The sequence below is a fragment of the Lissotriton vulgaris genome, chromosome 8 (assembly GCF_964263255.1).
Source record: "Lissotriton vulgaris chromosome 8, aLisVul1.2, whole genome shotgun sequence".
NCBI lineage: Eukaryota > Metazoa > Chordata > Amphibia > Caudata > Salamandridae > Lissotriton > Lissotriton vulgaris.
The window spans coordinates 82,545,104-82,566,975 of NC_141696.1; the positions used below are offsets into that span (position 1 = coordinate 82,545,104).

Below are 21,872 nucleotides of genomic sequence, written 5' to 3' on the forward strand. Positions count from 1 at the left end.
CGCGAGCTACGCGTACCTTCGCAAACTGCGTAGTGCACTGTGCAAGATGCTGTTCGCACTGATTGCACAGTGCTGGATGCTTGTCCGCACTGTGCAATCAGTGCAAACTGCATCTTGCACAGTGCAAGCAGTCGTTTTCTGCCGCTCGAGTAGATTTCTATTCCAGCTCCATCACCACCTTCTCAACCCACTCAGGGCTCTGGAGGTGCACAAGGATCAACTTTGGCCTTTCCAGCATGGCTGGAGTCTTCCCGAACATCGTAAAAAGCATCCTCGAGTGCCTGCATGGGGTACTCAATGTGCGCAACGACATCTTTGTTCATGCCCACACATTAGAAGAGCACCGGACTCGCCTTCACACTGTCTTCTCACGACTTAAAAAAAGTGGGCTTACATTACACCGTGGGAAGTGTGACTTCCTAAGGAATTACATTAGTTTCTATGGATATCGCTTTTCAGACAAAGGCATTGGCCCTGACCCGACAAAGTGAAGGGCATTCAAGAAGCATGGGCATGGTAACCTACTGCAGACGCTTCATAAAGAATCTATCAGACCTCACTGGCCCACTCAGAGACCTGGCCAAGTCATCCAGGCCGTGGGTATGGGGGCCTGAGCAGGAAAAGTCGGTCCAGCAAACCAAGGCTGCTCTCTCCGCAGATACCACTCTGGTGTACTTAGACCCTCTGAAGGAATCACAAATCGTGGTGGATGCCAGCCCCACTGGCCAAGGAGCCGTCCTGGCCTAATGACAGGAATGCAGAGAGTGGGCCCCAGTGGCATGTGACAGCTGTACGCTCACACCAACAGAGCAACGCTATTTACAAATAGAGCGCAAGGCAATTGCCAACCTATGGGGCTGTAGACATGTCTAGATTTACTTATATGGCTACCCCTTCTCTGTCGTAACAGACCGCAATGCACTGATCCACCTCTTTCAAGGGTCCTCATCACGGCCTCCCCAAGAATTGAAAAGTGAATCCTGCAACTGCAAGAATTTAATTTCCCGGTTGAATATCATCCTGACACCTGAAACCCTGCTGACTTCCTGTCTAGGCATGCCCAACTGGCCACGCCTCCTGAAGCCGCGGAATCAGCAGCAACCGAGGACTATGTTAGAATGATCGTGGATAGATCCAGACCTCTTCCAATGTCCCTGGAAGAGGTAATCGCCACCACCCAGTGTGCTGACTGCCTGATGATTGCCATCAAAGCTGTCACCACTGGAGACTGCCAAACGTTGCAGAACTCAACTCCCTTCCGCACAGAAACAGCCCAGTCAACTCTGAATGCACTATATCAAGACCGCCAAGAGCTGTTCGTAACCAGCGAGGGTTGTCTGCTCAGAGGCCCGCAACTCATATTTCCAGGTAGCCTTACACAGAAAGCTGCACCCCTAGCGCAAAGAGCAAACTAAGGAATCGTAAAATTCAAGGAGGGGCTCAGGAACAAAGTCTGGTCCCAGGTCTAGACCAAAAGGTAGATGCGAGTGTGCAGAACTGCCCTGTCTGCCTCACTACAAGTCCACCAGACCGCCTGGCGCCAGTTATCACAGAAACAGGCCCCAGTGACCCATTGAAGAGAGTGAGCACGTACTTTGGCAGACTCCCCGGATGATGACACATGCTAGTCATTGTGGACGACTACTCAAGCTACCCAGAAGTAGAAATGGTGGTGACAACATCTGCAGCAGAAGTGATCCCGAAATTAGAGAAGCGCATGGCAACCCATGGTCTATTTGGAGAAGTTTGCACCGACAACGGGCCCCCATTCAACAGCTCCGAGCTGACGGAGTACCTGGTCTCTCACAACATCAAACACAGCTGTATAACCCCTCGATGGCCTCAAGCCAACGAAGAGGTTGAGGGTCTCCTTAGAACCCTCAACAAAGTGATCCAATTTGCAATGGCAGAGAGTCTCAACACGGAACATGTGTTATACCAAGAGAATACCGGCTCACACCCCACTGCACAACGGGCATATCCCCAAGCAAGCTATGCTTTGCCGATCAGTGACAGATAACATTCTCCATCACCCAGCGTGGGAAGAAACACAAAATCCTCCGAATCAGTCAGACACCCGGAGGGCCCACACCAATGAAGGTGAGAAGACGCACCCGAGAGAGATCCATCCTATTGGTCGACAAGGGCTCTCATAGTTTGTGTAGAGACCATTATTTTTGAGTATTTCATACTTGAGAACTCTAGTCTAGAGGTTGGTTGTAGGAATGAAGCAGAGGAGAAGAATGGATTCAACGAGGATGACTTACACAGTTGAACGCGTTTCCTACAAGTATACCAAGGTTTGTCTGGTCCACATTTCCCAAACAACGGGCAGTGTTTCTGGCTGCATGCTTCTCCAGGGCATGGATGGGAGTGGATGGCATTGCTTTTAGCGCACCATTGGTACACAACAAGTGTGTCCGCTGCTACTGACCTCTGCACATGTGGGAGAATCTGAGAGCTACATGAAGCATCTGCCATGTTCTTGGGAATACCATGAAGTGGTTTTGGTACATCTCTTTTCCTTTTGCATTACTAAAATGTAGCCTGCTAGGTATTAAATGCATTCAGTGAAGATTGTTTTCTGCAATATAGTCTGGTTTGTGTGAGTGTGCAGCATCTTAGACCACACCATCTTTGGAACTTAGCGGGACAGAATCATGACAGCCGGAGCTGAAGCATCTGATATTGATCACTGTGCACCTGGAGCAAACTAGTCGTACACTTGTATGGGATGTGAGTGATGTTTGGAAAGCTCTTGTGTCCGTGTTCTTCCTCTTTAGGAGCGGTAAGCGATGCCCTGCTTATGCCCTCCTTATAGGGTGAAAATGAATGTGCCAGGAAGGAGGAACTGACAATGTTCAGGATGGGCTCTGGTGATGGAACAGGAGATTATGTAGTTGCCAGAAGGTGTGGCGATTAAGGATTTGATAATATAGAGAGATTGTATCATTATTTTTTGTCTTATGGTGTTGATTTTGGTTACGGAGTACTGGTTGATATTGATGACTTCTCCAAGAAATGTGTGATTTGTGGGAAGTTGAACATATATTGGTGCTGTACTTGACTGCCTTGAAAAGGGCTTGGGTTTCTTTATGAGTCTGAATTATATTTTTTAGATAACAGATGGATTTGGAATGGGTGATGTGTTTTCTGCCCTTGCACAGTGCTTGAGGTTTGAAAGGACATCAGGGGTTGAGGACAGAATCAGCCTTATTTGTTTTTATGTATGTACTACTTGTTAGTGTTAAGTTCATATATGTACCTGGATGGTCATGGTTTAGGCTTGTCTTTTTCATACCTGAGGGGGAATCTGTTAGGGCTTGATGTGTACTGTATGGTTTTACAATAAATAAGTTGAAATTCAGTAGTAGTGAATCACCTTCAGTGCTGCTGTACTTCGAATCATAGGAAGTACCTTTTTGACTATTTTTTCAGGCATTATAAATGGGACGTAGAATACCTTATATATTTGTGGATTATAAATCCTTTTTTTGATCTGGATGTCCACTTTTTTCTCCTTTGATACTCCTATTTATAGATCATGTTTGAACAGAGAGCATTTATAATAACAATGAGGATTATATGTTGTGAAACTTGTCTGATGATTTTTTGGATTATATGTAGGTTGCGTTTCCATATGAAAAACACAAATACTATAACCTATTGGAAACAAATGTTAAGAATAGATATAGGTACGGATCATCTTACTACAGGATAACAATTACAGTATTGAGAGAAATTGTCATTATTAGAGGTAGAATTGCCTCATGTCTTTTTTATCACGTTCATGTATATCTGGCCTTTCTCATTGTATGTTGTATAATATAGCTTTTTTCGAAAGACCTTGGGTAAACATATATATAATTTTGGGATAATTTCTATAATGTTTTTTTCTAACTGTTTTACAGCCCTGATAAAGTCCATCTATCGGAAAAAAACGTGTCGGCTGGGCTTTATGCTTCTGATTGGAAATGAAACTTAAGATTATATGAAGAAAAGAAATTGCAAGCATCCCCACACTTTAATTTTGTTTCAAATCGCATGAATTTGTTATTGTTTATAATCTATAAATGTACTTTATTTGATTATATGCTCCTTTTTATTATTTCTGTACTTTATTCTTTTCATCAAAGTATTTCTTTTGTTTTTTCTGTACAACCTCTGAGGTTCTGTGACAATTGTAAGTGGTGTTTTCGACTCACCCGACTATGGTCGAGTCTAGTATCTATGACCTGCAAATGACGAGTTTAGTGGGTGTACGCGTTTTCGCTGTACTAGCCTAAACCGTTCGTTTGTTTCGTGGGTTTCTTCATCTGAACCCACGGGTTCCATTTTAGATATGGCATCCATTTTGTTTCTTGCCCTCAAGTAGCCAGCGAACGGACGCTGTCCGCTTCGTGACCCTGGGATTCCCAAACTCTTGCGGAAGACACGTGTTCCTTTGAGGGTGTCTTTGAGATGAGGGGGATAACTCTGTAAGGCAGATGGCCCCGCTCGAGGCTCATCTTGCCGTACTGGTCTATTGTCTCAGTTGTGCATTCATTAGGCACGTCCCCTTTGATCCCTGCAATCGTGTTTCCTGGTACCACCCCCTTTACACTCTTTTCGATCTGCTCGCTATCTTCGTCTTCCTCTGCACCTGTTTCTGACTCTTCCTTGATTCGTTTACAACCGAACGAAATGCACTAATGGTGGGAAGATGTACTTTTACAGTTGGGACCTGACAAATGCTACTGTAATTATGTTCCGGGCCCTGAATACATGAAAGCGACCCCCTATGAAATTTACTGTGGGAACCGGGTTGTAACCTTTTGTCTGTCATGTTATCATATGTCGAAAAACTGTATAAAAGGAGCGATCCACAGATACAAGTGGAAGCAGTCTCCGTGAACCTACATGTTATGTACTTCTCGTGACTTCTGTGTTCCCTGCAGTAAATAAACCTCGAATCTTTGACGCCGAAGGAAGTGTCCCGTGTCTCTGTCATTTGTACGCCGGAACAGGTAACCCACGAAGGTTTCAGGTGTTATCCCTGGCACCGCTGGGTCTTAGAAAAACCCAGTCCTTCAGTTGGCGCCCAACGTAGGGCTGCATCAGCGGTACCGGTCCAAAGCCTGACGATCGTGAGGAACTTCGTGTGAAATCTCCGAGGGAAGGTGCACCCCGCTTCATCGATCCTGTTGTCGAGATAAGTGGCCCGAAGACTTTTCCCGCGAAGATCCCCGCCTCCTGACGGCTGCGACGGACTGCTGCCCTGACTGTAGACCTGTTTTGGCGCCTGGCGTAGACCTTGGTACAGCGAGACGATTGACGGGCCTTCCTGGTGACGCCATTGTTTTTTTGAGTTAAGTAATTGTGGGTCGCTCCCAAAATCCTTTGTTGTTGTGGGTGCTTAGTTGTTGCATGGTTCTATTGCATTTGAGGTTCTTCGTATTTTGCTCTTAGTTGTTCTATTTGACGTCTGCAGTCGCCAAAAACCGAGGGTTTTTGCACTTTTGCAGGGACATTGTAATCCAATAACCCTTGACGTTTGTGAAACTCGGTTAGTGTACACGATGCCTGGCCATAGTACTTTGTTCAGTTGTTTTAGAGGTTGTGGTTCGGATTCCCGGTTGGAGGACTCGTGTCCGATACCTCCGGTCGGAACTCCCACTTACGAACTTTATAGTCGACATGGTTTGGGTCCTATCACATTCAATGATTGTTGGGTTCGCTACACCAAAGATGACGGTGTCCTTAGTTGGCCACCTCACGGTAGTTTTGAGACCCCGATTCTAGATAATCTTGAAGCTAAATTGTTCCAAAGAAAAGCAAGGCCGGCCATGTTTGATTCCTTTCGGTTATGGCGTAAAGAAGCCAAGCAGAAAGAAATCAAGCAGCTTAAACGTAATAAGAGAGAAGGTATCGTTACAACGATGAGAAATGCAGAGCAGTTTCAGCGAGACAAAGAAGAGAAGGAAAAGGAAATTTTTGATAGATTGCAGCGTATGACAGTGGACAAATGTTATCCCGCTTTACCGATGGGTACGGATAAGAAGGGAGAGGGAGCAGTAGAGGACCCTTTGTTGTCCTATCTATTGAAGTCGCCACCTCCATATGCACAGGATACAGCAGTTCCTGTGGTTCCTCCTGTCCCTCAACCTGTTGTTCCGGCGGCTGTTAATCAGCCTGTCATTGGTCCTGCCGTTGCGAATCCCCTTGTTCCTATTCCTCTACCTGCTCCTGTTCCTACTGCTCCTTTGTCTATACCTTCTCAAGCTGTTGTTCCCGCTACTTCTGCTCTTGTAGCTACTCCTACTGCTCCTGCTGCTCCTGTCTTTAGCCCTCATGTTGTTGCTCCTGTACTTTACTCCTCTTCTCCGTCTGTTCGGCGACGCATTCCTAACACTGTCTCTAATCTTTATTCTCCTTTTGGACCGCTTCTTGGGTCTGATGATTCTGATGCTCCGCAACGACGGAGTCAGCTTTCTGGTGGTAGGGAACGTGATACATTGATCAATATGGCGCGTAATTGGATTAGGTACCCCCTTAAAAATCCTCCGCGCATAATTGTTGAGACTTTCTCTCAATTCAATGTGCCAACACAGAGATTCGTGTTTGACGAAATGTGCAAATTCTTACGTGAAGCAATGTCTAATGATGAGGTTAACGAAGTACCGGTTGACGTAACTGAACTACAGCTCCAGTTTGCGAGTGGTATACTTGTAGGTAGCAATGTTCGACGTGCTCTTGAGCATCTTCTATCTTTTCGTCCCACTGTGATACCCCGAGCATTGTTTAAAGACGAAACTGAGGAGTGGATGGTGACGCCTGGTCAGTATCCCATGCGTGAAGTTCCACCAGTGTATATGCCAGGTAACCCTGATGCTAATCCTCCAGTCCTGCCATTCTTTCAGAGAGTTTGGATACACCTCCCATGGAAGCGATCGGAAGTTTTGCAGGTGAAGCAATCTTTGCCTGACCCTCGCAAAAATCCTGCAGGGTATTATAAAGAATTGTCTCAGCTAGTAGATGCGACGGTAATGAATCTTGCCGACATTGATATGTTGTTCGGCAATGTCGTACCGCAACCGGTATGGGCGAAAATCCGTCACGAAGATCATGCAGCTGAATTAGGTGGTGATTGGGCTGCACTTACAGCCGCGGACGGTTTGCAGGTCGGTGGGGCTAAGCCTGAGCAGTTAATTGCGGCTTTGCCTCAGAGGATAATTACCCTCATGAAAACGCTTATGCCAGCTATGAAAGTTAACTGGGACAAATTGTCTGCTTGCAAGCAGAAGAAAGACTAGAGTGTCTCCGATTTCTTTACGAGATTTGAGGAGGCATTCATCGATCACAGTGGTCAAGATATGGGCACTGAGGGAGGCCAGAGATTGTTCGTGGACAAATTTGTATCGAATTTGTTGCCTGACCTTAGTAATAAATTAAAAAATTCAGAGAGTGCGTGGGCTGTTTCTACTTCTGCCCAAATATTGGCTACGGCTCAATATTATGAAAATAGGGAGAAAGAGGAAAAAGATCGTGCAGACAAAAAGACGAAAGAGCTCAAAACGAAAGTTTTGTTGCAGCAAGCATATCCTCCGCGCTCGAATCAGAATGATTCTCAGCAACGGAATAGATCGCAGTCACAGCCTGCTAGGTCTCAGTCGCGAAATGACTCTCCTTCGCAGAGATCTACGCTTGGGTACAATCAGTGTGCCTACTGTAGAGGCGAGGGTCATTTGAAATTTGAATGTCCAGTTTTGCGTGATCGAAATAGTGGGAATTCATCTAGAGGAGGCCTTAGTGGTCCGCAGCAGGCTTCACGAGGTAGAGGTCGTGGTGTTACGCAGAATCAAAATGATCGTTCTAATAATTCCTCTGATTCTAATAATTGTTTTGATCAGCGTGGGTCATCATCAGGTAGATCCGCACAGTACAATGTGGACGATTATTACGTCGATCAGGGTACTGACGACGGTAATTACTAGGACAGCCATAGACAAGGAGAGGGAGTAGTATCAGTTCCGGTTGATCAGAGAGGGCCTTACGTCGCAGTTGCCACCTTGGGCGTAGTTGAGCCTTTTCTGTTGGACACTGGTGCAGCGAAAAGTTCCATCATGCATTCGAAACTCCCTGGCGCACCTTTGTCTGGCTTAACAAATGTTTCCGTTGGATTCTCCGGCGCCCCTGTTAGCAATCCGGTTTCTCGCCCTTTGCCCCTTACAATTGGGCCTCGTGAGCTGAAAGCTCCTTTGATTTTGACTACTGGTTGTGGTGAAAATCTTTTGGGTTTGGATTTGCTGAAACGTCTGTATGCGACTTTGTATTGTTCTCCTGCGGGAGTAAAGCTTACATTGTGTGAGAGAGTAATCTCTCCTATGTATTTGTCCATCGATAAGCTCCCACCGGAATTGAGTTCTCTTCCTGCATGTTTGTGGGCAACAGGTCCCAATGACGTGGGCCTGCTTGACATCTCCCGTTATGTTGTTCAATTTAAATCGAATGTGCGATTACCACGTATTCCCCAGTATCGTATCTCCCTTGATGGTGAGCGAGCGTTGTTAGCAATCATCTATGATTTGATCGAGAAAGATGTTATAGAGGAGACTCGGGGAAACGTGTGTAACAGCCCTGTGCTGCCCATTTTGAAACGCACTGATCCATCTAAGCCTCCTGTTTATCGTTTTGTCATTGATTTACGGGAGGGGAATAAAATTGTGATTCCTCAGTTCCCTGTGGTGCCTGACATTACGGCTTTACTGACTCTGATTCCAGCATCTGCATCCTGGTTCTCAGTGATCGATCTGAAGAATGCTTTCTTTAGCATTCCGATTGCTGAGGAGAGCAGGGACCTTTTCGGTTTCTCTTTAGGTGGCCGCAGCTTTAGGTTTAAACGCGCTCCCCAGGGCTACTGTGAGAGTCCATCGATATACAGCCAAGCCTTGAAGAGCCAACTTGACGCGTTTGTGTTGCCGGCTGGTGCGGCTTGATCCAATATGTCAATGACTTATTGGTGGCTGCGGACACACAAGAGATTTGCAAAATTGCTACTGTGTCGTTGTTGAAGCATCTCTGTGACTTACATCATAAGGTGTCACCTTCTAAACTGCAATATTGTTGCCAAGAAGTAACCCATCTAGGTCACTTATTGTCAAAGGAGGGAAGAAGGTTGACCCCAGAGAGAATTGCAGCGATCGCTCGAATGACTGTGCCAACAACTCAGAGAGATGTGCGTGCCTTTCTAGGTATCACGTCATACTGCAGGCAATGGATTCCAAATTTTTCATTGCTAGCGAAACCATTGGTAGCTCTTACGTGCAAGGATGTTCCAACTCCTTTGCCATGGACGGAAGAGTGTCAGAAAAGTTTTTCTGAACTGCGTGATGCGTTGTGTTAGGCCCTTGTGTTAGGTACTCCTGACTACAGTAAGCCGTTTACACTATACGTTCACGAGAGAGAAGGTTGTGCGTTGAGTGTTTTGACGCAACAATTTGGCGGTAAGCAGCGTCCATGTGCATATTTTTCCTCGACCTTGGACCCAGTAGCTAGAGCATTGCCGAGTTGTTTGAGAGCAACAGCGGCAGCTGCGGTGTCCATCCAACAATCTGCAGGATTGGTCATGGATAATATGCTTACGGTGATGGTTCCGCATGCAGTTGACACTTTCTTGAATCGTACGAAAACCCAACACTTGACGAGTGCAAGGTTGTCTGGTTATGAGTTGACGCTCCTGGCAAGTCACATTCAAATAAAGTGCTGCAATGTCCTAAACCCGGCGACTTTGTTGCCAACTAATATGGAATCAGATGAGGTATCACCACACGATTGTTACTTACGAACTGAGGAGGAAACGAAGGGTCGTGTTGACCTAAAAAACACTCCATTGGAAGAACCCGATGGTACTTTGTGAGTGGATGGTTCGTGTTTTAAGTTGCCGAATGGTGATGTGACGACTGCTTATGCTGTGGTGACGTTGAGTACGGTTGTGGAAACTGCAAGATTGAACCAAAACTCTGCACAGGCGGCAGAGCTGATTGCCTTAACCAGAGCGTGTGTGTTGTCGAAAGGGAAACGGGTGAATGTGTTTACTGACAGTCAGTATGCGTTTGGTGTTGCGCATAGTTTTGGACGATTGTGGAGAGAGAGAGGTTTTATGACATCGCATGGTACGAAGATCCAGCATGGACAGCTTGTGAATGATCTTTTAGATGCACTCACATTGCCCAAGCAGGTGGCGATTATTAAGTGTAGTGCACACCGTAAGGTGACGGATGATGTTGGTCGTGGCAATGCATTTGCTGATGAGATTGCTAAGGAGACTGCGCGAAACCTTACAACTAGAATGTATGTGACGAGTTCGGTAAGGTGGCCTGCAGAAACTGGTATGTGTGAAGATACTATTGAAAGTGTGAAAGCGATTTAGAATGAGGCCACTGAAACTGAAAAGACCAAGTGGAAAGAGAGTACGGGAAAGCTGGATACGAATGGCTGTTGGATTGATTTATCGGAAAATAAAAGGTGGATGTTGCCGGATGCATATGTGCTAGCTGTTGTGACTATGGCACACAGTTTGTCACATATTAGTGCGAAAGGTATTTGCAAGTTGTTGTCCCCCGTATGGAAGAATGATGGTATTACTAAGTGTGCTGAGAGATTGGTCAAGAATTATATGATATGTATGATGTACAATCCTGGTAAGGGAACTCCTACACCCCCTGGCCACTTTGCTCCTCCTTCATGTCCCTTTGAAGTGATTCAGTTGGATTTCATCCATATGGAGCGATGCAATAACCTAAAATATGTTTTGGTTGTGGTCTGCGCATTCTCCCGATGGATCGAAGCCTACCCTCTCAAAGACAATACTGCCCTGTCCACAGCGAAAGTCCTACTGAAGGAATACTTTCCTCGGTATGGAATGCCACGGATTGTATGGTCTGATAACGGAAGTGAGTTTGTGGGGGGTGTGATGAAGAGTGTGTGTAAGGGCCTTGGAATTACACAAAAATTCCACAGCGCCAACCATCCTCAGTCAGCAGGTTTGGTTGAAGGGTACAATGGTACTCTCAAACTAAAACTCGCAAAGATTCAGGCTACGACTGGTCTCTCGTGGCCTGACGCTTTTCCCCTGACTCTTCTGTCAACTAGGGCGACTGTACACTCTCGAGTAGGGCTCAGCCCATATGAGATTGTGTTCGGCCGTCCTGCAAATATTTGGGGGGTTCCTAGACCCAGTGCATTTACTGATCTTGAGTATCCAATGCTGATCGATTACCTTCATGAACTGACTGCTAAACTGAGGTTAATTCATCAACAGGTCTTTGAAGCACTGCCGGCGCAGACGGAGGGTCCAGGCCACCAGCTCCAACCCGGAGACTGGGTGGTTACGAGGAACTTTGTCCGGAAACGAAATCTTGAGCCGAGGTTCATCGGACCCTTTCAAGTGCTCCTTGCCACGAGAACTGCTGTTCGTTTGGAGGGCCGCAAGCATTGGGTGCATGCCACCCACACCAAGAAGGTACCAATACCTTTGCCAGCGGACTCGTGGGTGAGGAAGGGCATCGCCTCATCTGAAACGGAGGTTTTGCCGAATTTTGTGCCATTCAGTGACGCTCAGCCTGTGGGAGAGACTTCAGTGCAGCCGGACAATACTGTTGAACCTTTGTCATTGGAAAATTCAAGGTTGGAACTATCGTCTGATATACAGGACTCTGTTCCATCATCCGACCAACTGTTTGAAGAGCAGACTCGTCCTGGGAGAAGCAGATATTTTCTCTGTTCCAACACTAGAGACTAATAAAGAAAATTATTTTTACCTTTTCCCTTGACATTCATGTTACCCCATTATCACTCTGAACATTTTTGAATAACTGTAATTTTTGTATGAATTCTGAGTTCTTTTCCGCATATGTGTATTTGTTTCCACAGCTAGGAGATTTTGTATATATTGTTTAATGAAAAAAGAACCTTACATCCGGGTGGACCGTAGGGCCGTGCGGGTACTTCCTTCTGTTTAGTAGGTCCTGACACTAGGTCGGAGGCTGTCGATTCCTAGGAATTCCTGGGGATTGACTATTGCTACACAGAACGAAGTGCGTCAAGAACGTTGCTGACGATTTTAGAGGATGGCTTTCTCGAAGCTGTCGGAATTGGAGAAGACTCAATCACAAAGATTCGAATTGCATAAGATTGTACGTACTAAATGCTTCATGTTTCAGGTGTTCCTTCTGTTCCAAACTGTTTCCTCGTTATCGGTGGGTGGAGTGTATTATACGATACAGTCATTATTGCCTTCTGTTTCACCTACCCCTCCTTCTGAACCTAAACCTACTTCCACTGTTTCTCCTCATTCCTTCCACATCTTACCCCAACACGAGCAGGTTAGACGTGCGGAATTTATGAACAATTCCTTCGTTCAGCTCCTTCATCAGCATCAGTTGGTGATGAATACTACCAACTGTTGGGTGTGTGGGCTAATGCCGCATACCACTGATAGGGGAATTCCGTACTTGGTCCTTCCTTACAGTTCCCAGGGTTCAGCTCGAGCATTCCAAACAATGTTTCGTAGCGCACTAGATTCTTACCCCCATCGAGAGCCACGCACTGCAGATCATGGTCCTGGCCCGTACCACAAGCCTTTGGCAAGAGCGATTGCCGATTTAGATAGGGATATCTTTGACGCATCGCTTATCCCAGAGGAAGAGGTGCGAGCATACCGAGATCTGAGTGAGGCTGAGTATAGCATGTCAATGGGTGATCGGCAGCTTAAAAGCTCGTCTCCGATCTGGATTGTACCCCATCTCGGTAATTTCTGTCTGAAAGGCCTAGGCCGAAGCCCGCGAGCTCAGCTTGGGAGGAGTGCCTGTACCGACACTTATGTTATGCCAATGCTCTCTTCCCCGATTCTTCTGACTGCCAAGGGTACTTATTTTGTTTGTTACGACCGCGCATATACATGGCTGCCTTGTGACTTCTCAGGCACATGTTATATTGCGAATTTGTTGCCACCGACCTTTACTGTTGGGTCGGATTATCACAAGAACAGAGTTGTGAGAGGCGTAATTAGCGAAGAGGACACTGCCGGTCAAGAGGCAGGAGACTTCTTTAAGGGTTTCTTGCCGTTTTGGGGACCTATGATCAATAGTAGGAACCTGAGACAGTTGACTCGAGTGGTGGAATCGACCGCTAATATCACTGCGAGCGCCCTTGGCAATATCACAGCAGAGCTTCAGGCGGACAGGCTTATGACGTTACAAAATCGTATGGTTTTTGACGTTGTCCTTGCAGATAGAGGTGGAGTATGTAAGGTGATCCATTCGAGTTGCTGCATTTTCATTCCTGACAACGCTCCAACTGTCTATCAAGCCATCTCGAAGTTGCATAAGATCTCCGAGTCCATACACGTGGACGTAGGGGATTGGACGCTACTAGGGTGGTTTTGGGGCCTGATGTCGACGTGGGGTTGGAAAATTCTGATGATCATTGGGGTTGTTGTAGCATTTCTGTTCACGTGTTGTCTTTGTGTGCAGTGTGGTCCTGCCTTATGTGGCCTCTGTGCTACGACGTGTATAAGACGGCCACCTGAAGCGTGGCTCAGTGGTTAGAGGCGGCAGACCCAGAAGCTGAGATCGGCCGTGGACCAGGGTTTGATTCCCCGCCTCGGCAGGTCTCGGGCTCAAAATTCCATGGAGTCGACAATTCTCGCTCTGGTGCCTACTCGACTCACGGGGTCACACTCTGCGACTCTGGGCAATAGCTTGCTTAATCTCCACTACGGCCCCTCGCGGTGGGATGCCTGGCTTTCACCTTGTGGATACCCGGCCTGCCGGGTATCTCACAGGGGAATACCAGGACGGGTTCCCTAAGCAAGCGCCTTGAGGCCCCTGGGTGAAAGCGCGCTATATAAATCGAAACACATTTACATTTACATTTACCTGTTACCAAGGAAGCGCTGATGGATAGAATAATGTTGCAGCAACATCTGGATGGTCTGATGAATATCGAGATCGATTTTGATTCCGACTAGTGCTTGCCTACATGAGGGCAAAAGGAGCGTCTGAGGTTCTGTGACAATTGTAAGTGGTGTTTTCGACTCACCCGACTATGGTCGAGTCTGGTATCTATGAACCGCAAATGACGAGTTTAGTGGGTGTACGCGTTTTCGCTGTACTAGCCTAAACCGTTCGTTTGTTTCGTGGGTTTCTTCATCTGAACCCACGGGTTCCATTTTAGATATGGCATCCATTTTGTTTCTTGCCCTCAAGTAGCCAGCGAACGGACGCTGTCCGCTTCGTGACCCTGGGATTCCCAAACTCTTGCGGAAGACACGTGTTCCTTTGAGGGTGTCTTTGAGATGAGGGGGATGACACTGTAAGGCAGATGGCCCCGCTCGAGGCTCATCTTGCCGTACTGGTCTATTGTCTCAGTTGTGCATTCATTAGGCACGTCCCCTTTGATCCCTGCAATCGTGTTTCCTGGTACCACCCCCTTTACACTCTTTTCGATCTGCTCGCTTTCTTCGTCTTCCTCTGCACCTGTTTCTGACTCTTCCTTGATTCGTTTACAACCGAACGAAATGCACTAATGGTGGGAAGATGAACTTTTACAGTTGGGAACCGACAAATGCTACTGTAATTATGTTCCGGGCCCTGAATACATGAAAGCGACCCCCTATGAAATTTACTGTGGGAACCGGGTTGTAACCTTTTGTCTGTCATGTTATCATATGTCGAAAAACTGTATAAAAGGAGCGATCCACAGATACAAGTGGAAGCAGTCTCCGTGAACCTACATGTTATGTACTTCTCGTGACTTCTGTGTTCTCTGCAGTAAATAAACCTCGAATCTTTGACGCCGAAGGAAGTGTCCCATGTCTCTGTCATTTGTACGCCGGAACAGGTAACCCACGAAGGTTTCAGGTGTTATCCCTGGCACCGCTGGGTCTTAGAAACACCCAGTCCTTCACCTCTATGCGATTCCTTACATTCTCATCCATCTACTTTACCTGCTTGACTCATCTACTCATCAAAACTGGGCAATAATTTGTAGTGGCTTTGTGACTCCGTAACAACCCAAATGGTGACAACCCAGTTGATGCATGTGGAGTAATGCGGTAGTACCACAACATGGCTCTAGCCACATTAGCCACAACACAGTTATTGGCCATAGCCCACTGTATACACTCTACCAACATCCTGTCCATCCTCTCAACTAGTCCATTGGTTTGGGAATGATACAGCAAGCTATTCAAATGTTTTACACCACTAGTCTCCACCTCACTTGAAACAAACTGTATACCGTTATCGGACACAATTGTAGCTGGAAAACCTTCATTTAGGAATACGTTCTTCAGAAATTCAAAAACCACTCCAGGTGTGACTTCCTATACAAAGTTTACTTCTGGCCATTTGGTGTAGTAATCTATCATAAGCAATGCAAACCTGGATGAAGATGTCAATGCATTAAATGGTTCTACAATGTTGATTCCTATTTTTTCCCCATGATGTAGGAGCTAAGTAGCTAGGACATAAAGAAGGTGTACGTGGTTCATGGTTTTGTCACAACCAGGACGTATCACACATTCCTTGACGACCTCATCAACTTCTCGGTCCATGAAAGGCTGCCAAAAAGGTAACCTGACCCCTTTTTTCATCATAGTAGCCCCTAAATGACCTTCATGGTCATGGATTATGATAGCATTTCTCAAAACTACAGTGGTACCAACGTGCAGCTCTCATCAATAATCCATCTTCTACTGACAGATCTTCTGCCACGTTTACATAAGTCTTCAGTTGAAAGCTAAGATTCCTCTCACGATTCCACCCTGACTCCACGTCAGGGAGGACAATAGAAGAATCCTCTTCAACCGCCTTCCGCCATTCACATTCAGACATAGCAAACATCTCTGGAAGGTCTACCGTTGCTACTAGACAAACTTTCTTGTCTTCATGTTCTCCATCATCCTCAACACAGTTGGAGAACCGTGACAGATAGTGTGCATAGCCATTCTTGCTGCCCAGAATATACTCTGGGGTAAAATCTAATTTCAGGAGCTTAGATGACAACATGGCAATGCGTGGGGTAAGATTTCTAGCATTCCTTCCAATAAAAATACAAATCAATGGTTTACTATCGTGTGTTGTAAATTTCATGCCCCACCCATAATTTCTAAACTTCATAACAGTCCACTAACAAGCTAACAGTTCTTTTTCGATCACTGAATACTCTTTTTCTGATAATCAATAAATCTCACCTCACCACCATCCTCTTGGCTGAGGACCACACCTACACCGACATTGCTGGTATCATCAGTTAGGACAGACTGCAACAAGGGATCATAATGCTTCAGAACTTTAGGTGACACAAGTTGACACTTCACCCACTCAGACACCTCTTGACATTCTGGATCTCACACAAGAGTAACCTCCATCATGAGCATATGTGACAACAGTTTCACTTTAGTGGCAAAGTTCTTTATAAACCGTGAATAAAATCCACAAAGGCCTAAATATGATGGAATGGAATGGAATTGGATTTGTAAAGTGCGTGGCTACCCGGGGGCGTCCCAGCGCTGAATTGTGGACTGGCTAAGGAGCAGGGGTCACCTAGGGGAAAAGGCTAGTTTTCAGGAGTTTACGGAATTTCAGTAGATTGGCTTCTTTGGGAATGTTGAGGGGGAGAGAGTTCCAGAGCTTTGTGGCGTTGTAGGAGAATAAGCGTCCTCCTGATCGAGCTTTCCTAATTCTGTGAGTGTTTGTGAGGAAGAGGTGGTCGGATCTTAGCTCTCTGTTGGCTTTGTAGGGAGTAATGAAGGCTCTTAGGATAGGGGGGCCCTTGCCCTGAAGGATTTTGTGCGTTATGCAGAGGGACTTAAATTTAATTCTCTCCCGCAAATGTAACCAGTGGAGGGAGCTTAGGGCGGGTTTGGCTGAAAATCATTTTTTAGTCCCTGTGAGCAGTCTGCCTTCCGAATTCTGGACAACCTGGAGGTGGGGATTCCGGCTGGTGGCGGAGATTTCGCCATGGCCGAAATCTCCACCTCTGAGCCGGAAGTCCCACCTCTGGGCTGGAAGTCCCACCTAGGTGCCGGAAGTCCCACCTAAGGGCCGGAATCTCCACCTCTGGGCCGGAATCTCCGGCCCGAGTGCGGATGTAAAGTTAGTAGTCGTAAATCCATCTGTGAATACCAAAAGTAGTAAGTGCATTTTTCTGTGAATACCAAAAGTAGTAAGTGCATTCTGTGAATACTAAAAGTAGTAAGTTTAGGATTTTGTTTTAAGTTAGTTTTGTGAATCGGGCCCATAGAATGCAAGTGACCCTCGTTGTACTCAGTTTCTTCTTCCGGGGGATGAATAAAGAACATCCACAAAAATGATTCAGACAGTCCTGCACTCAATGCTAGGTACACAGATTGTACAACTTGAGCACTAACCTGTTTCTTTCTTTAGGCTGAGCTATCTTTTAGAAGTGAGATGTGATTTCAGAAGTGAGCCCCCAAAGCCACAAACCGAATCCTGTCCAAAGATGCAAGTGGATTTGAGGAACTAAGTATAACCCCCTCCGTTCAGCGTGGTCCATCTTAGTGTAGCTACTTCACACTGGTTCTTTCTCAGGTCGCTAGAGGAATATGTATACTTGTACAATCAGAACAAAGGAGATTGAGGAAACTGTATTGTTTTCCTAGCACATGCTCTTTAAAGAATTATACCGTTCCCTATTATCCAGCTTACCCAAAACGACCCTTTTTGCCACCTAAAGCTCTGCCTATAGGAAAACAACACAGATATTCAGTCACTCCTAGACAAATTATTATCTAATCATTCCCTAAGACACTTTTGGCATTGGGGCCAACAGAAGCTGCAGACTGGATCAGAGAAAATTCAAATCAAAGTCTCAAAAATCCAAGGAGAAATATTTAAATGATAGTCTTTGAAAAATACACTTTTCCTATTCAAATATTCATATGTCTTTAATCTTCAGGAACTTGAGAATACGGAATGCTGATGATGCACAGACAAAGATTACCCAGTACAGTAAATATATCTACATACAACATTTAAACTTTGCAACTTACCAACTTCTAGAAATAGTCCTCTGTGAATAAGGGTCTTTCTGAAGTTTTGCTTTGCAGGTCCCAGGCTTCCTTCTGAAGAGCAGTGATGTTGGCAAGACAGCAGCCACTCCAGCAGTCAAAAATAGCAGGCACCAGGACTCCTAGAGCACGTCAAGAAGGGGAGCTGCAGCGAGCAATCAAATACATGAAAATAATCTAGTAGGTAACTACAGGTCTGAGTTAGGGTAATAGCAGGCCTAGTTTGACTCTCTGACATGCTCTCCGAGATGCGACTGCCCTGGCGCGCTCCCCACGGAGCTGCAGCAGCCGCGACACAGATTCCATGGTCCTGTGGTTGTGACCCCAGACTAGTCATGTTTTAAAAAAAAGTAAACTTCACTATGAACCCCCTCCAAATATTTTTTCTGACGCCTGCTCATACCTAAAAGGACACATCTCTGAGGATATAATTTTGTTTTAAATTTTAAATACCTCCCAAACCCCAAATATGTTGATCATATTTAGTCTTTATTTTGAGTCTGCAGACTTGACAAGGTCAAAATGGTGGCCATAGTCCTCGAACCTTATACTGAGACCGTGCACTATGGAAGGGGACCCCAAAAAACAGGTTCATGATTTTCATAGACAGGATTTGATACCAAGATTGCTGAACATGAACTAAGACCATGGACTATGGTAGAGAACCCACCATGGGTCCACCAGTCTGAGACTGCAAACCTTGGAACACAAAAGCAGGGGCCCTGCTTTTGTAAGGTTTGTGAATCTTGAGAGGAATTCCCTGTCTCTTGAAACACAAATCATATTTGTTTTATTTTAAACTTAGTGTGCTATTTGGGGACCCAGGCCTGAGGGTCAGGTTGTGTCCATCCAGCACTATTATGTGGGCTTTAGATTATTTTTCCAGGATGAGGAGACAATGCCCCAAGTCCTGTAATTTATATATTCCATTGCAGCCAGCCAAACAGACTCTTTGGGTCCACGAACACAGCTTAGAGTTCACACACCCAAAACAGATGAAGGAAAAAAAGCTCCCTAATCCAATGAAAGGCATTATTTTTTAGGTCTCGCCTGAGCCAATGCGCTTGCGCATTGCTCCGGCGAGATTATAGTAAGTGGAAACGAAAAGTCTACCAAAACGGCTGCGAATCGCATACAGTTCATGTGATCTATGCGCATGCCCACCATCGCCAGCCACATAACACACCACTATTTGTCTGTGCCTAAGCATCAGACTTCAAAGGCTGCCGCTCCCCCGCCCCCCGCGTGCACATCGCGCACCACCATTTGTCTGTGCCTCGGTATCAGACTTCAAAGGAAGCCGCTCCCCCGCCTCCACCCCCCATCAGACTTCAAAGGAATGTGCTCCCGAACTTGCTGACCTCGCTCTCGTGAGCCTTTATTTACTTGTTTTCATGGTCTGTTCTTCATCCAGCTCTCTCTCTCCTTACCTCTGTTTCTTCCACTCTCTCTCGCTTTCAACCTTGTTGTTTCATATTGTTTGCCCTGGCTCTTCTCTTCCATACAGGCTCACTTCTGTTGCTCGCTGCTTTTGCTCCCATGAATTTTGGCCTATCTCCAACCTCCCCCTTCGCTGATCTTGGATCTCGGCCCCCTCCTCCTCTTTCCTCTCTCCCTCGCCTCTCCCGCGCCTACTGTTCCTGTCTCCTATTCATTCATCTTCCTCATCCAATTTACCACCCTCTCTTCATCTCGCAGACATACTTCCATTCTTGGCTAAGAAAATCATTCCAGTCATTGATCTGTGCCTACTCGTCTCTCTTCATAACACATCCCATGCTTTCTTAATCCATGTTATATACATAACGAGGGTTTTTTTTACAGGTCTATTAAGAGGATACTTCACTCAGGGACACCACCACATCACTCGGGGACACTACCACATCAGTCAGGGGCACAACCACATCACTCAGGGACACCACCACATCACTCAGGGGCACCACCAACACCAACACATCACTCAGGGGCACTACCACATCACTCAGGGACACCACCACATCACTCAGGGACACCACCACATCACTCAGGGACACAACCACATCACTCAGGGACAACACCACATCACTCATGGACACCATCACATCACTCAGGAACACCACCACATCACTCAGGGACACCACCACATCACTCGAGGGCACCACCACATCACTCAGGGGCACTACCACATCACTCAGGGACACCACCACATCACTTTGGTACACCACCACATCACTCAGGAACACCACCACATCACTCAGGAACACCACCACATCACTCAGGGGCACCACCCCATCACTCAGGGACACCACCACATCCCTCAGGGACACCACCACATCACTCAGGAACACCACCACATCACTCAGGGACACGACCACATCACTCGGGACACGGCCACATCACTCAGGGACACCACCACATCACTCAGGAACACCACCACATCACTCAGCGGCACCACCACATCACTCAGGGGCATCACCACATCACTCAGGGGCACTACCACATCACTCAGGGGAACCACTCAGGGGCACCACCACATCACTCAGGGACACCACCACATCACTCAGGGACACCACCACATCACTCAGGGGCACCATCAGGGACACCACCACATCACTCAGGGATGCCACCACATCACTCAGGGGCACCACCACATCACTCAGGGGCACCACCACATCACTCACGGACACCACCACATCACTCAGGGACACCACCACATCACTCGGGAACACCACCACATCACTCAGGGAAACCTCCACATCACTCAGGGTCACCACCACATCACTCGGGACACCACAACATCACTCGGGGACACCACCACATCACTCGGGGGCACCACCACATCACTCAGGGACACCACCACATCACTCATGGGACACCACCACATCACTCAGGGGCACCACCACATCACTCAGGGACACCACCACATCACTCATGGGATCCCACCACATCACTCAGGAAAACCACCACATCACTCAGGGACACCACCACATCACTCAGGGACACCAACCACATCACTCAGGGACACCACCACATCACTCAGGAATACCACCACATCACTCAGGAACACCACATCATCACTCTGGGACACCACCACATCACTCTGGGACACCACCACATCACTCTAATACACCACCACATCACTCTAATACACCACCATATCACTCTAATACACCACCACATCACTCAGCCCAACCACATCATCACGAAGCACCACAACAGGCACAGTCTTGCTTGCTACCAACAAGCATTGCCATAGCCAATAGGACTTGCATTAGGAAAGTGTAAACTATTGGCTTTGTGAATAACAATGCTATTAATTTAGATATTTTCAAAGCCAGCACATATTTTAAAAAATGGTCATTTACAATACCAATAGCTCACACTTTCCTAATGCGAGACCTATTGCATTGCAAATGCTTGTTTAAATTTGTGTCTGCAATCTGTCTTCGAAGTGGGGTTCAAGAACAATTCACAGACTAACAGTCCAAATAACTTTTTAACATTTTCCAGCCCAATAGCCCTCTTTGCAAAGTTAATTTATCAAAAACTACTGCATACATTTTCACCAAGACAAGCAAAGGCAACATATATGTATGTGATGCGTGTGTGTGTGCGTGCACGTGTGTGTGTGAATGTGTGTGTGTGCATGTATATATGTATACATATATAAAAATATTATAGATTTATGTATATGGACGTGGTTGGGTTAAGGCAAAACACGTAAAAATGACTGAATTTGCCGGTTATAGTTAACTACACAGCCGTAACTGCCCCATCTGCGATTGTCACAACTTTCAAAGCTTATTCGTGGGCCCTAGGC

General features: G+C 46.4%; 1 protein-coding gene across 1 annotated transcript; it reads left to right on the forward strand.

Annotated features, from left to right (window-relative positions):
- Positions 1 to 5,346: 5,346 nt before the first annotated feature.
- Positions 5,347 to 7,438, forward strand: LOC147693455 (uncharacterized). The gene is made up of 2 exons (XM_086933221.1): positions 5,347 to 6,578; positions 6,631 to 7,438. The coding sequence occupies exons 1-2, from the start codon at positions 5,559 to 5,561 to the stop codon at positions 6,670 to 6,672; spliced, it is 1,062 nt and encodes a 353-aa protein (XP_086789347.1). The 5' UTR covers positions 5,347 to 5,558; the 3' UTR covers positions 6,673 to 7,438.
- Positions 7,439 to 21,872: the final 14,434 nt, after the last annotated feature.